The 16,641-nt window shown below is 42.4% G+C and overlaps 2 protein-coding genes across 3 annotated transcripts; one reads left to right on the forward strand and one right to left on the reverse strand.

The window, feature by feature from the left end:
* Positions 1-43: 43 nt before the first annotated feature.
* On the reverse strand, positions 44-16,478 carry gfm1 (G elongation factor, mitochondrial 1). The gene is made up of 18 exons (XM_086261677.1): positions 16,264-16,478; positions 16,015-16,167; positions 15,797-15,929; positions 12,267-12,471; positions 10,030-10,146; positions 9,706-9,856; positions 8,161-8,315; positions 7,949-8,033; positions 7,690-7,827; positions 7,301-7,402; positions 7,136-7,192; positions 6,887-7,024; positions 6,171-6,253; positions 2,898-3,060; positions 2,644-2,788; positions 2,386-2,546; positions 2,234-2,287; positions 44-1,414 (listed from the first exon to the last, which is right to left on the reverse strand). Exons 1-18 carry the CDS (start codon positions 16,336-16,338, stop codon positions 1,283-1,285), a joined length of 2,247 nt encoding a protein of 748 aa, XP_086117803.1. The 5' UTR covers positions 16,339-16,478; the 3' UTR covers positions 44-1,282.
* lxn (latexin) lies at positions 624-6,112 on the forward strand. 2 transcript variants are annotated; one of them, XM_086261695.1, is made up of 7 exons: positions 624-897; positions 3,958-4,134; positions 4,225-4,287; positions 4,730-4,904; positions 5,118-5,254; positions 5,467-5,529; positions 5,738-6,112. In XM_086261695.1, exons 1-7 carry the CDS (start codon positions 760-762, stop codon positions 5,852-5,854), a joined length of 870 nt encoding a protein of 289 aa, XP_086117821.1. In that variant the 5' UTR covers positions 624-759; the 3' UTR covers positions 5,855-6,112. The 2 variants fall into 2 exon arrangements, with proteins under 2 accessions (XP_086117821.1, XP_086117822.1); XM_086261696.1 differs by lacking the exon at positions 624-897 and adding an exon at positions 3,619-3,775.
* Positions 16,479-16,641: the final 163 nt, after the last annotated feature.

The following is a 16,641-nucleotide window of genomic DNA, read 5'->3' on the forward strand; positions in this document are numbered from 1 at the left end:
ATCGTTCATTTGCCGTCAGTAAACTGAATATTTAAGAATGGCAGCTGTTGAAAAGCAGTATTTAATTTTCCATTTCATTGATTAATCCGTGAACAAACACAATGAGTCAAATGGGAGCCAGAGCTTTTAGATAGCAAACCCAGGAGCTAGAACATGCTATCAGGGTTGTTCCTGTGAATTAGTGTCAGATTATTCTTTGCAACAGTCCATTTTGTCCCACAGGTCTGTGTCCAATCTGTTCTTTTTCCTCTCCCAGTCAGTTAACGGGATAAAAGTCGACAGAAACAATCTTACAGTGACGTCTGTGGGGACGTCCCAAATGTGTTTCCTGAACTATGGCTTTCAAGGTCAACAAAAGCATTTGTTTTATTAAAAAAAAATTATTGTTCACAAAATGTGAAGTGCAGACCACCTAGTTTTAGACATTTTTTCAGTTTTTCCTTTGGCAAGCTGATATTGGGCAGAAACATGTTTAATCTGGCAAAGTAAAAGTCTTCCTCCCCCAAATTTAAGTGACAAACAGCAGCCCAGCGCCAAGCTTTCTGATTAATCACACCTGCAGCTTGAGAGCACAGCAGATAAAGTGGAGCAGTTTGTTTGGATACAGATTGCTGCAGGAAGACAGCAGGATCTGGACAGTCTCTTCTCTCTGCTTCCTCCTCCTCTTTACATAACTCCACTCTCACAGGACAGTCATTTCCCCGCCTGCGCTCTTCCACTGAAGTCGTTACTGTTTTCTCCCAGCGTCCGTTTGAAATAATGAGGCTCGTCGTCGTTCTGGCTGTGTTAATGGGAGTAAGTGGGATTCCCGACGTGACAATCAGCCCTCCGACTGCCTCAGCGGACACGTCAGCTCATCCCAACAGCATACCTGAGACGGCGGATGAATCTGAGCAGGTGAGGAGCAACCCGGTGGACGACTGTTGTGCTGTGGTTTGTGTTGCTTAGTAGCTGGATTTGAAGGGAGGGATGAAATGTTTCCAAGATGTTATTGTGCAATGACTGACACACACTCATGCAAGTACACTTGAAGGTAATACGTCTTTGTTGCAATCATTATAACATAAAGACCTTTCTGTACATAGTACAAAAGCCATTATAAGCTCAAGTCAAAACTCTGAGCTTAAACGCTGCCTGCAGACTTAACTGTTGCTAAAATGCAGGTAATAAATAGTCTTTCCACGTGAGGCAGACATTAGGAGGGGGGATTAAACAACTAAAGGAAAGTAAAATCTTGTTTTTGTGTAGAGCCGTGGTTGAAGATGAGGAGAAAATGATGAGTTCAGCTCTTCCACTTGTTCTTCTTCGCTGGCAGCTGTCCTGTAGCCTCCAAGTATTTGTGGATGAGTTCTTCTTGTGCGGCGGGCAGGCAGGGCTGATATCTGCTGTACTCCATGGTGTACTCTCCTTTCCCCTGAATAAACAATGACACAACATGTTAGCAATTCAGCTGTCTTCTTCTACAAACCATGTCTGATTCCAAGAATTTCCTCTATTTTTGTCCGTGCACATCTCCAATCCATCTAATCTTTCTCGCTAAAAATTCTTTGAACCATATCTAGTTGCCAAAATCCAGGACCTGATCAACACACTTGACGCACTCATCCAAGAAGCCTCCAGTTTTTACTGTGAACTCCAGCTGTAGGCTATCAAAGTAGCACAAATGGGCTACATAGCAGGCGGAGGCTTCAGCAGACTGCATACTGTCATACATGCGTGTTCAAGCCTCTGCTTAGAGCACCAGCTCTGATCTGATTGTTCTTGATGGAAATGTGACTGGACAGACGTCCTGAGATGAGCTCCAGTCATTGTTATGGCAGTACCCCCACCCTGCAGCTAATTCAGCAGAAAGATGTCCCCCACCCCTCCACGCTGCCAGAGTAGTGCAGGCCCTCCTGGATGAGGAGCATATCCAGATGCTTCCTTGACCAGCATTATGTTGTAACAAGTTTCCTGTCGAGGATGACTGGGACATGCAGGATCAGCATGCTTATCAGAGCCAAACGCAACTGCTGCAAATGTCCAAAAATGGAGGGCAGTTCTTTGACAACAGCTTGAATACTTATACAGTCTTTGCACAGACGAGTGACCACTTTCACCACATCCACAGGAGGCTTTACCTCATATTAAACACCTACCATATGGTCTATGATATCATTTGAAAAACAAACTTTAATTGAACTCATTCCTCAACATTACCTGACCGTCAGGTTTTGTATGTTTTTGAACTTACCTCAGTACAAGAGCGCAGCTCTGTGGCGTAACCAAACATGTCATTTAGTGGGATCTGTTGGAACAAACAGGATGACATTCGAGTTAAAGCAGGACAAGAAAGCGGGTGAAACTGGAGATAAGCACTGTATCGTTTATATTTACTGGACTTACATCAGCATAAAGAGTGAAGTATCCTTCACCCCCATCCTGTCCTGTGATGACGCCGTGGCGGCGGTTTACTCCAGCAATGACGGCTCCTTGAAACTCCTGGGGTGCAACGACTTCCACGGACATGATTGGCTCCAGGATCACTGCGTTGGCCTTTTCCATAGCTGTGGAGAAAACGGTGAACCCAGCGGCAACATAAACCAGATATTTTTCAGCTGAATCGGACACAAATGGAAAAAACAAACAGAAGGGCGTCCTCACCTTGTTTTAGAGCGCCCTCTCCTGCGCGGATAAAGGAGATCTCATTGGAGTCGACCATGTGGTGCGCTCCGTCTTCCAGGAGGAATCGGACTCCTGAGATCTTGTGCCCGCTCAGAGGGCCCTTCTCACAGGCGTCCTTGAAGCCCTGCAGCACGATGGGGGAAGGAGGGAGAAAATCGAGACTTTAAATTTGGAATCGCTTCCACTTGTGTTTAAAACTTATTCTGTGAGACCACGTGAAAGTGTTTGCATGCCTTTTCAACAGCTGGCACAAACTGCTTTGGGACGTTGGTTCCAACAGTTTGATCTTCAAACTCCAGTTTGGTGTAATGGTCTGACTCGAGAGGCTCGAGGACCCCGATGACTTTACCGTACTGCCCGGAGCCGCCACTCTGCTTCTTATGGGTGAAGTCAAATCTACGAGAGAGTGGGGGGAACACTTGTTAACATAGAGCGACACAACAGGAAGTAGATGATCCAAATGTATGCACCAATCAAATCAAAGAACCAACATAACCAAGAATACTCTTAAGAAACTAAAGTAGGTTTAAGTACTGGAATGTACAGTTTTATTTTGGGTTTATAACAAAGTATTTGCATATCCTAGGCTGTTTTAATGAGGAAAGATGAGATGTAACTTTAACTATTCAGTACTTCTGATGATTGATGAAATTGCATTTATAAATATGTCTGTTGGGGATCTCTAATTTACTCCAAATATAAGATTGTACCAATACCAAGTATACTTAAGCTCCAGCTCTATCCACTAAAATGTGAACATTTCCTTCATATTTTAACTGAAGCTGAAACTCTCCATTACTATATAACCAAATTTGACCTACTTTACTAAGTTGCAAACATTTGCAGAGGTCTGTTTGCTGTAAAGCGCTGCTTTTTTTTTTTTTTTTTAAAGTCAGGAGGAAGTGTTAAAAAGGGCTCTGTCTCTTTAAAAAGGGGCAGTCCTCAGTGAACTCTACTGTCAGAGGAAGTGGGAAGTTATCTTTCCATTTGCGCGAGGAGCAGCTGACTCGGAACACCGACTGTGAGGGGAAAAAACATTCCAGTTGGCAGAGATTCACTCCCCACTTTAATTCAGTTTGGGACACTTCACAGCTGCGTATCACTTCACCCTGTAAGAAAACACATGGTTTCTTTCCTGTATTGCTCAGTGGCTGTTGTGTGCAAAGCTGTGTTTGTCTACATAGCTGCTCACACCTAAAGATCAAAGTCCTCCAGGAACTGGAAGCCCTGCACAATAACCATCTTCTGTTCTCATTCACTCCTTTTCCCTCTCCCTCCACTTTCCACCCACAGATAAAGGCACGGACAGAGGAGGGAGCCGAGGAGGATGTGATGGCAACTGGCGAGCTGAACCCAAATCACTACCCTGCCAGGAGGGCAGCTCAGGTGGTCCAACACTACCTCAACACCCGGTACGGTTCACCATTCAGGCTGATCGGAGTGCAGACGGTCCACAGTGGGAACGCAGAGGTCAGCTGACCTTCAACACTGAAATATGTGAATATGCCACTGTAAATAAAAAACAACAACAACAACTTGAATTTCCAATTTTTCTTTCAGGATGTGGCAGACTCCGGAAGAAAGTATCAGCTGGAGCTCTCGGTGAATGATATCATAACCAATGTAGGACTTTCTTTTTTCTCTTTTTCTTTTAACCACAATGTGAGGAAAAAAGACATAATGGTGGAGGAGGGAGGGGGGGGTGCAGCTGCAGCTTCTTAAGAACCACAAAGAGTAATGATCCACCTCTCAAATAGGGTGGAGGTAATCTGAATAAATGTCTTCACCCACTCCCAAACACAGCGTTATCTGTGTTTGCTGCTGCCTATTGAAAGATCCTACAAATAAATCTTAGGTATGGTAAACAATATCACAGCGTCTGGCTTAGTGTGAGCAGGTCTGACAAGAATGACTAAACAGCCTATAAAAGGAGGCTTATGTTAGCTTGTATGATGGTGTGGTGCAACCTCGACTCATCTGGGCTACATCCACTCCCATTTCTTGCTCACTAAGAATGCCTTTACTATTCGTTTTTTGCTAACTTCGTTTTGTTTAACTCCTTCAGACTACACAGACTTGCTCTGCAGAGCTTTTCTTTCCAAAAGGAAAAGGGCAACAGCCACCTGAAGTCAAAGCCTCGCTTGAGGAGCTCCTTAAAATTGACATTAAAGCTCAAGAAGAGGCTCTATACCAAAAATACAAGACCAACCAAACCCTGATGTCTGCACAGTACTTACCAGGTAAGTCCAATAAAACAGGCTTAACTGTCCAAGCTACTGCAGTTCCACCCAATCAAGACTGAAAGTCAGATTTTGCACAACAGTTGCGTTCAGACATTTCAACACTGTCGGTGCTGCGGTGTTCCTCTAAACATTGACAACACAAGTGCTGTCATCATGAACGCAGGACGCTTGAGAGATGAGACGTAACTGAGAACTCTAAACTTCCCTCAGACAGCCACGGTCACATCGAGCCCGACATGAAGCCTTTTTGGCATCTGGGCATTCTGGCCTCCAGCTTCATCATGCTGAATGAATCCACTGAAAACACTCTGTACAACGTGGCTCAGGTGGCCAACATCACTCAGCTGGTAGGTGCTTTACAAAAATTTAAATATGAGCTTATTATAAGAAATTGATCACGCCCCCCCCCCCCTTTAAGCCCCATGTCTGCACGATTTACTGAATACATACAGATTGTCAATAAAAGTCCTTCATGTGGTAAAACAAGACAGGTTATGTCGGCCATATAAACAAATGTATTAAGCCTTTAAAAAAAATTGTTTTGTTTTGTTTCCTACAGACAACTGAGGAGGACCACCTGGAGTTTGACTGTCACACACTGCTGCATGAAATGGTGTCCCAGGTAGACACTTGGCTAAAAAATGCCTTTAAAAAGCCTGAAATGCTAAAATAAAACTTTTTATAATCCTAATAGATTTGGTACTTGTGGTGTGTTGGAGTAAATTAAACATGCACTTTACTGCACTCATGCTAAACTTTGCTATTCAATCTGAGCCACATTTTTGCATCCAGGGATCTCGCTGATCTGACATTTTTCTGTGCCGATACAGGAAATCATTCACTGGAAGATGCTGTTTACCTGGTCTCCTGCAGAGGGGGTTAAAGTGGTGCAGATGAAGCGGCTGCCTCACCGCCATGAAAGGGAAAAATCTCCAAAGACTAACTAATCTGTGGGTGTTCATCACACAGCCAAGACCACTTATTTGTCCTCACATCTTGTGGGGTCAAATATTGGCGCATAAATGGGTTTTTTTTGTTGTTGTTTTTTCATGATGACGCTACAAGCACTAGGCACAGATCTACTGCTGAAACCTAGAATTTACACTCTTAAATGCTTTAACTCATAAGTATATGATATACTGAAATTGTTTTAAATGTCTGTGTTTGGTCTATTTTAGCTTAAATAAACTGTTTACAATGACAAAGTATTTTGTGCGTGCTTGTATGTGCGTGCGCGTAAGGACAAAGACTATCAGGACGTACGGTACGGGACTGGTGATCGTCTCTCTGAAAGCTACTTTGGGTTTTCCCATCACACAGGGGCAGTTGTATTCCCTCTCCATCCTCTGAGAGAAAAAGAGCAAAAATAAACTTGGATTAGATCATAAAGGTTACTCAGAACAGAGATCTGTTAATTTGCAGAATTAAAGCCTTCATGGAAATACTACTGAAGTACTTTACTCCAAACTCCAAAATTAGCCTGAGATAAAGCAACGCTGGTAAGGCCAAAGACACTCACTAAATTATTTGATTCCCTCACTGAATTTGTTAGTTTGCTCACAAAGAAATTAACAGCCTAATTTTTCTAGTAGTTTCTAAAGTAGAGAGACGGAACAAATCTGTTACATAAACATTAGAAATTGATTTGAATGTCCTTGAGCGAAACAAGTATTCGATCCCCTTCATCCAAACTGGGCACACAGATTACAATCAGTCAATCAATTACAGACTCCTGATATCAACTTGTGTGTTTAAAGCACACCTGTCCACACAATCAGTTTCTTTCCAATGCACAACAGGGAGAAGAGTGTGGACCTGCACGAGGCTGGAATGGACTACAAGACCAATCCAAGCCCGTTTGTTTCTTTTTAAGTGAGTAAACTTACAGATTCAGCAGGGAGATGAAATAATTATCCCCACGTTATATAATGGATTTGATGGGATGTCCCATGAAACGTGCAACCTGTCTAAGTGAGTACCTGTGAGTAGATTTCCAGATGCAGCTCGCCCATGCCTGAGATGATGGTTTCTTTGCTCTCAGTGTCATAATGCACTCTAAACGTCGGGTCTTCTCTGGTGAAACGGTTGATTCCTTTAGAGAATTTATCCAGGTCGTTCTGTTCAGTCGCACAAGAGGAATTAATAATAAGAGGGAGTGACAAAGAGGTGGATTTAAGACTAGAGTTATAATAAAAGGCACGTCTTTCAGGTTAAACGAGTATTTTTACCTTGTTGGCTGGCTTCATCGCCATGGAAATGACAGGTTCAGGGATGTGAATGGACTCCTGTGGGTGTTAAAAATTGACATCAAATGAAGATGCTTCTCATGAGGCACAAAAACACTTTAAAAAGAAGCAGGTTTCTTTGTCTTTCGGGTGTCCTTTGCTTCTTACCATGGACAGGTCAGCAGTTGTCTTGGATGTGAAAGTGTCTCCGCTGGCACAGTCGATTCCAAACAGGGCACAGATATCTCCCGCATAAACCTCATCCACATCCTTTCAAAGCAGAGAGAGAGCACAAAAAGCAGGATGATTGTTTTTTAAAAATGATGATAGGAATGACTAAAAAACAGTTTCACATCTTGTTTTGATAGAAGATGGGTGCAAACATGTTGTTTTGGTGTCACAGGGGATGTGGTTGATATCTACACACTTGATTAAAGCCAAAAAGAGGAACCCATTCTTTCTGACCAGTCATGCTGCTCTGCTGTTTAATGTGCAAACCACAGATGGAAAACTGTGACCTCTCACAGCCTGCTGACGCAACGCCGGTTTGCTCTCACCTCCATCTGATCAGCATGAAGACGCACGAGCCTCTGAACTCTGACTTTCTTGCTTGTGCGTGTGTTGTAAATATATTCTCCCTTCTTCAGACAGCCTTGATACACTCGTATGTACGTCAGCTGACCAAACCTCCCGGCCTGAAAGACAGGAAATAGCAGAACATGGCAAACTGAAGTATTTCTATTGCACAAATGTGCAGAAATAGAGAGATCACGAGGACATGAGACAGAACAGATGCTCTCTGTCAAACTGAATCACCTCCAGTTTGAAAGCCAGACCAACGTAGGGGTTTGCAGAGTCTCTCGTTGGGTCCATTTGAATCTTTTTGGTTTCAGTGGAATCTCTAACAGAGTGGAAAAACCCGCCAATGTTAGTGGAAAAAAAAACAAACAACTTTTAATCTGATTTTGATTTAAATCTACAGTTTCAGGACACTTTGCATGCAAACTGACGTTCCTCTTCATACTCACTCTTCATTGAGGATGGCGTAGTTTTTGACTTCACTGGGGTTGGGCAGGTAATCCAGGACGGCGTCCAGTAGAGGCTGGACACCTTTGTTCTTCAGCGCTGTGCCCACCAACACTGGGGTGAAGAGACGCTGCACCGTAGCCCGGCGGATTGCTGCCTGGAAGGCAGTGAGGTGAAAACTGATTGAGACAAATGCCTTTATCTCTTCGCTGATGTGAAATGTTAATCTCAAAATTTGGATGTGAAAATTCTGAATGATTTTCAGGATTTCTATACAAACTTTGGGGTAACTGGTGATGCCAAATTTGGTATTTCCAGACTGATCAAAACTGACTCTCAGATATGTTTGCTTCTTTGGATCGCCACCACTTGTATCAAGTCTGAAATACAATCACCGGTCACTTTATTAGGTACACCCTGACAGTACTGGGTTGGACCTACTTTTTGCCTTAATTCTTTACGACACAGGAAACATTCCTGAGGTATTTTCATCCATGTTGACATGAGAGGATCGCAACGTTGCTGCAGATTTATCAGCTGCACATCCATGATGTGAATTTCCTGTTCCACCACATCGCAAAGGTGCTCTACTAGGTTGAGATCCGGCGAACTGTGGTGTTCATTTGAGTACAATGAACTAATTGTCACGTTCAAGAAACCAGTTTGAGATGATTTGAGCTTTGTGACATGATGTGTTATCCTGCTGGAAGATTGGTGCACAGTGGTCATAAAGAGAACCTGCACGGTCAGCAACAATACTCAGGTTGGCTGCTGCATTTAATCATTCCTCAGATAGTACTAAGAGGCCAAAGTATCCCCCACACCATTACATCAGCACCAAACTGAACTGCTGATAAGAAGCAGGATGGATCAATACTTTCATGTCGTTTATGTCAAATTCGGACCATCTGAATGTCACAGCAGAAACAGTCCTCAGACCACAGCACCTTTTTTCATGTAAGTTGTACCGTCAGTTGCAGTCTTCTGCTGCTGTAACCCATCTGCTACAAGGTTCAATGTGACGTACATTCATTATCTTCATTTCTTGGTTATAACAAGTGGTTATTTAAGTTATTGTTGCCCTACTGATCTTTTACCTATGGGATCAACAAGGCATTTACACACAGACGATTGCTGCTCACTGGATGTTTTCTCCTTTTCTGACTATTCTCTGTAAACTCTAGAGATGGTTGTGCAGGAAAAACCCAGGAGATCAGCAGCTTCTGAAACCAAGCTGGTATCAACACCCATACCACATCCAGAGTCACTTAAATCACCTTTGTTCCCCAGTCCGATGCTCAGCTTGAACTTCAGCAGGTCATCCTGACCCTGTCTACATGCCTAATGCACTGAGTTGCTGCCATGTGATTGGCTGATTAGATATTCAGATTAACGAACAGTTGAACAGACGTACCTAATGAAATGACCAATAACTAGTGACTATACCTCAGATACCAGCGGGTTTAATTGAGGATTTTTTTTGTTTGTTTGTTTTTGTTGGAGTTTAGTTGACACTGTTAGATTTCACACAAACTGGTCTCTCAAACCTTCAGATCATCTTTGGTTGGAATTTTTTCCTGCAGGAACATCTCTCCCAAGATTTCATCAGCATTGGCGACACACTCCACCAGTTCCTGCCTGCGGTCTGCGGCCTCAGCTCGAAAATCTGCCGGGATCTCATCATAGCGCATAGTTTGCCTGCAGGAAGCACGACGCAGCTTTAAATATTTTATACAGATCAGACTCGTAAGGAAACTTGGTCTTATCCACAATTTCTATGGGACTGATGCAGATCGCAACAGTTTAATTGTACAATAGCTGACCTTAAGTCTAATTCATGGCAGAGGGAAAAACACATAAATTCATCTTACCCAAACTGTCCTTCGAAATACATGCTCCGCTCCTCTATGAGGTCAATGATGCCACGCATGTTCCCCTCCAGCCCGATGGGGATGTTCACAAACGCTGCGTTGTGGTTCAGTTTGGATCTTAAAAAAAGTAGAAAATTTCTTTAAAACTGCGAAAAAATCCAAAGAAACACACAGCTGCTTACTGCAAGAACCTAAAGAGCTCCTGTATATTCTCACATTTTACTGCTCTTTGATTTCATGCAAACTAATAAAATAATAAAAGTCCAGGAAAAGAAACGTTGAATACACCAAATGTGCAAACAAACGGGGGAAAAATATTGATTACTACACTGCAATCTAGTGTGCAATGTGGAATATGGGTTAAATATATTTGTTTTATTGCATTTACAAGCTGTATTATTGATTAAGAAGTTAGTCTTTGTGTTTGCTGCATTAATGAAAACACTTAACACAGTCAGTGTCAGACATGAAAAAGCTGAGATACAAGGACTGGTCTACATTTTCTCAAGGGATTCTTCTGGCTAAAGATCCAAAGACTGAAACATGGAGTTAAAAATAAAAGTCCAACTACAGTGTCACTTTCAAGTTACCTCTAAGGATTTAGGGAGTTTATGATTTTGTTTTTTAAACTGCAACCTACAATAAATACATCCTTTAAAGGCACCCAGATCCATCCAAGAAGGTCACTGTGGCCCCTCAGCTGATATCTCAAAAGTATAAGTACAATTAAGTCACATGGTTTGGTAATGGAAATGTTAAATACACACATTGCTGATAAGTTAATACAATTATCACCTAATCTGTATTATTATCCAGTTAAAAACTGCTTAAAGCACCAATCGTGGTGCCTGAAGAGGACATTCATGTTGGAGAACATGGGCCTATGCAAGTGAGACCTTAGGAAGTCAGCTACTCCTTAAATAACTTGTCTTTAAAGCATGCTCTCACCATGAGCATACTGTGCGTTTATGCTTGTTATGCACACCAGGTCAAGATGTGGTTTCAGATAAGTTGTTTATGCTTCAATTTTGCGTAGGTTGTAAAGGTGGCAGAACTAATCTCTCCTCAGTTTTTCTACCGACGTCTCAAAGCCTTTCAAAGCTGTTTGCTCATCCAGTCCATACACGTTATTCTTCAGTCCTCAGCCCTGTGGTGTAACGGCAAACATGCCGATGCGTCTGACTGTTCTCTCTGTGTGACGTGCAGAGATGGGCAGTAATGCGTTACTGTAATCCGATTACTTTTTTCAAGTAACTAGTAAAGTAAGGGATTACTATTGCAAAAACGGTAATTAGATTACCGTTACTTTCCCGTAGGAACGCTGCGTTAGTGCGTTACTAAAACCGTGATTTTTTTGCGAGAATGTCTCATGACAGTGACATAAGCGAGTGCGACGTTCGTGACAACAGCTGTGTGCAGATCAACAATGGATCATATATCGAGTGCGGGAGAGAGTATGAGCGTGCAGCGTTTAAAGCGTGGAAGTACTGACCTTACTTTGAGTTTGATTCCATAAAAAGTGACAAAAACATTAGTGTCCATTAGCATTGTGCGTGGGAAGAAAACATCTTTTTACAGCGAAAAAAACCCCTAAACTTCCAAGCAAGCTCCGAGTGCGCTATGACGTAATGGAAAATTCACAGAGAAACTGCCGTATCCTTCCACTGACCGCTGCGGCACACCTGCACCAGGGTAAACCTCCGCCTACCCAACTCCTGCTGTACAGGTGAAAATAGAGCAACAGGACCGCTGAGTCTTTGATTTTATTTATTTTCTGCTGTGTTTTACTTGCATCTATTTGAAAGAGTGAGTGTAAACACAAAAAAAAAAATATTTTATGTGCTGGAATGTGTAGAAAATAGGTTTAAATATTAAACAAATTTCTTCCAGTCAGAGAATGTTGCATATAATTAAATTTTTGCTTGATGCATAAAGTTAAAAGATTAAAATTAATAAAACTATAAAAGTTTTAAAAAGAGACTTTTCCATTTGATTACATTTTGTATGATGGATTATGCAGAAAAAGTAGAATTGGGCTGAAAGATCTATCGCTTTATCACCTATTCAGGTTGTAAATCGTGTTTTTAAAAAGTAACTAAGTAATTAATTACTTTTGAAAATAAGTAATCAGTAAAGTAACGGGATTACTTTTTGGGGGAAGTAATCAGTAATTAGTTACTGATTACTTTTTTCAAGTAACTTGACCAACACTGGTGACGTGTGTGTACAAACCGTACCTCATCTGCTGCAGGGCTCGTCCGGGGTTGGCGCCCATTCGGTCCAGCTTGTTGATGAAGGTGAGGAAGGGGACGCTGTAGCGTTTCATTTGTCTGTTTACCGTCATGGTTTGACACTGGACGCCTCCCACCGCGCACAGAACCAGCACGGCTCCATCCAGCACGCGCAGCGCACGCTCCACCTCGATGGTGAAGTCCACGTGACCTGTGAGGCACATCGAGTTCAGACGCACTCAAAATGAAAGTGCTGAAAATGTGCCTTCACACCCCTTCACATTTCTACCGCTGTTAAAGAGTTGACAGAAAAAAAATGATCAAAGCAGGGACGTTGCAACTGCATGACTGGTTCTGATTAAATGATAGAAATGCTAACATACAACATAGATGACTCGGGGCCACTGACACTCTCTGTTGAGAAAAAAATGTCTGGCTTTTACGTGAGACTATAACATTCAAAGTTCTTTCAACTTTTATCCTCTGTTAAATTTTTGGTGGAGGAAAGTTACAATTACATCAGCTCTGAATCACTTTTCCACTTCCAAACAGACAATGTGAGCAGCTTTAGATCCTCAGGTGCACAAAAATGTTTAAAATACATTACAAATAAACAATCACGCCTCACTCTACAACACCACTAAGGTGCGAAGACTACAGCACACTTTAATTTTAATTCACGTGGCTTCTGTGGCAAACCACACAACAAAATAAAGCCTAATATTACCTGAATACTAGAAAGGCTTTAAAGAAGAGCCTGAGCAAGGCTGGATTTTGATGCTGTTGCAGTTTTATAAAGAGCTAAAACAAACAAAAATATCAACCGATTTTGATATCGGATGTGTGTTTTTGTTTTGTGTTTTTGAACCGCGTGACTCAAATAAACTGATCAGGACAGAAGGAAAACCAACCAATGACATCAGTGCTGTGAAAATGTATTATCCCCTGCCTCGTTACATCATTAACTGTCTAACGACATTCTTTTCAATTTCATTACCCACAAACAAGTCTAATTTCTACTGTAGAATCAACAAATCACTGACACAGAACCTGTCTGACAAAGTGAAGTGATGCTAAATGATCTCAAAAAGCAACACATCATGTCACATCATGTCAAAAGCTGAGAAACAAAGTCATTGACATTTATCAGTCTGGAAATGGTTATAAAGCCATTTACAGTGGGGCAAAAAAGTATTTAGTCAGCCACCAATTGTGCAAGTTCCCCCACTTAAAATGATGACAGAGGTCAGTAATTTGCACCAGAGGTACACTTCAACTGTGAGAGACAGAATGTGAAAAAAAAATCCATGAATCCACATGGTAGGATTTGTAAAGAATTTATTTGTAAATTAGGGTGGAAAATAAGTATTTGGTCACCTCAAACAAGGAAAATCTCTGGCTCTCACAGACCTGTAACGTCTTCTGTAAGAAGCTTTTCTGTCCCCCACTCGTTACCTGTATGAATGGCACCTGTTTGAACTCATCATCTGTATAAAAGACACCTGTCCACAGCCTCAAACAGTCAGACTCCAAACTCGCCTGAAGTTTGCCAGAGAGCACATGGATGATACAGCAGAGGATTGGGAGAATGTCATGTGGTCAGATGGAACCAAAGTAGAACTTTTTGGTATAAACTCAACTCGTCGTGTTTGGAGGAAGAAGAATACTGAGTTGCATCCCAAGAACACCATACCTACTGTGAAGCATGGGAGTGGAAACATCATGCTATGGGGCTGTTTTTCTGCCAAGGGGACAGGACGACTGATCCGTGTTAAGGACAGAATGAATGGGGCCATGTATCGTGAGATTTTGAGCCAAAACCTCCTTCCATCAGTGAGAACTTTGAAGATGAAACGAGGCTGGGTCTTCCAACATGACAATGATCCAAAACACACCGCCCGGGCAACAAAGGAGTGGCTCCGTAAGAAGCATTTGAAAGTCCTGGAGTGGCCTAGCCAGTCTCCAGACCTCAACCCCATAGAAAATCTGTGGCGGGAGTTGAAAGTCCGTGTTGCTCGGCGACAGCCCCAAAACATCACTGCTCTCGAGAAGATCTGCATGGAGGAATGGGCCAAAATACCAGCTACTGTGTGTGCAAACCTGGTAAAGACCTATAGTAAACGTTTGACCTCTGTTATTGCCAACAAAGGTTATGTTACAAAGTATTGAGTTGTATTTTTGTTATTGACCAAATACTTATTTTCCACCCTGATTTACGGATAAATTCTTTACAAATCCTACCATGTGGATTCATGGATTTTTTTTTCACATTCTGTCTCTCACAGTTGAAGTGTACCTCTGGTGCAAATTACTGACCTCTGTCATCATTTTAAGTAGGGGAACTTGCACAATCGGTGGCTGACTAAATACTTTTTTGCCCCACTGTATATTGGATTCCTGTGAACTACAATGACAGGCATCATCCACAAATGGAGAAAACAGTGGTGAACTCCAAGAGTGCCCTGACAACGCATCCAGGAGGTCACAAAAAAACCCAGAAAAATGTCTGCATGCCTCACTTGCCTCAGTTAAGGTCAAAGTTCATGACTCAACAATAAGAAAGCAGTTGGGGAAAAAAAAAAGGCACAAAGGCTCTTCTCACATTTGCCAAAAAACATAGGGAAATGAGGCTGCTTCAGGAGCGACTTGAACAACTTGCAGAAAATCTTGAAGGAGAATGTCTGACCATGAGTTGTGCCCTGAAGCTCAAGAGCACTTGGGTTCTTCAGCAGAACACACCAGCAATTCCCCCTCTGACTGGCTCAAAAAATAAATAAATAAAATGAAGGTTTTGGATGGGCCTAGTCAAACCCATCTGTCACTCCTACAACACATCACCACTGCCTTGCTGTCCTCATGCATGTCCTGCACCACCCTCACATACTTCCCCGTCACTCCTGACTTCCTTGGTATCTCTTGGCACCCCATCAAATGCTTGTCTAGATCCAAAAAAGACACAGTGCAACTCCTTCTGACCTCCTCTATACCTCTCTATCAACCCTCTAAAATCAAATATCATATCTGTAGAGCTCTTTTTAAAAATTAAGGCGCTCACTGATCATCCCCTCTGTTCTTAACCTAGTGTCAACAACTCCCTCCCCTAGCTTTACGGTCTGGCTCATCAACTTTATTCTTTGTAGTTACTACAACTCTGCACATCACCCTTTTTTGTGAAAATCAATGCTAATACACTTCTCTTTTCTTCAGGCATCCTCTCACTCTCCAAGACTGTGTTAAACAATCTGGTCAAAACGGTCCATTGTCTTCTCTCCTAGACATCTCAATACCTACACAGGTAAGTATCTTCATAGCTGACCTCACTTCCTCTGCACTAGTAGCAGAGCAAGAGGTAAAAACTGCTTTGGAGTGAGTGCGGATCAGTCTGTCGATTCATTTTTGACCATTTACTGACAGTTAATGAACAGGTAATACTAAATTACCCTACCTGTGCAGCTCACCTCAGCAAACGTTACTTTGTAGTTACACAAAGCACCACAGTAATGAGTTACATTTTTACTAGGTGTATGTCTAATTACCTGGCGTGTCAATTATGTTGATGTTGTAATCTTTCCACACGGTGTATGTAGCAGCTGACTGGATGGTGATGCCTCGTTGTCTCTCCAACTCCATGGAGTCCATAGTGGCTCCAACGCCATCTTTCCCCTTCACCTAAACAACACAGGTGAGGGAAAGCATTCGTGAGCCTCACCTAAACGGAAAAAGGAGCTTGATAAAGACAATGAAACGGACTCACCTCATGGATCTCTGCTATCCTGCCGGTGTAGTAGAGCACGCGCTCGGTCAGGGTGGTTTTCCCAGAGTCGATGTGAGCGGAGATCCCGATGTTGCGGATCCTCTCGCTTGGAAAGACACCGGAGGAGCAGCTCCGGCAGCTGTTGATGAGCACCTGAGGATATGAAACCATCACAGTTCACTCGATCTACCGACTGTGAAACAAACTGGACTGAGGTCAAGTCAGCAGACCCGGGTTAGATAATATTACCTTTTTAAGTGTGACGGTTCCTCGCGCCGAAAGATGCGTTTTAGCTAAAAACATGCCCGCTTTTAACACCCTCATCTCGGCAACAGCTCAGTGGAGTACAGCTTGGTCGTAGTATTGCCCTGTTTAGATGACCCCGGTGCTGCTGACACCCCGGTGAAAGTCACGCCGGGACCCTAGCTGCTTGTGAAACGACTGCTTCCGGGTTTACGGAAGCCCAGAAGTACCAAAATCACAAACGTTTAAGTTTTCTCTTAAAACGCATTATTTATTTATTTGTCCCCTTTCTTTCTTTTAATGTTATTTAAATGTTAACGTGTTTTGAAAAGCCAAACGTGTTTAGCCACGAATCTTAATTTATCTGTTTGATAAATTATTTTT

This window comes from Aulonocara sp. 'chitande type north' Nkhata Bay, linkage group LG14 (assembly GCF_057382095.1).
Source record: "Aulonocara sp. 'chitande type north' Nkhata Bay isolate Kocher_YH1m ecotype deep benthic linkage group LG14, A_spYH_male_GT1.1, whole genome shotgun sequence".
Taxonomy (NCBI): domain Eukaryota; kingdom Metazoa; phylum Chordata; class Actinopteri; order Cichliformes; family Cichlidae; genus Aulonocara; species Aulonocara sp. 'chitande type north' Nkhata Bay.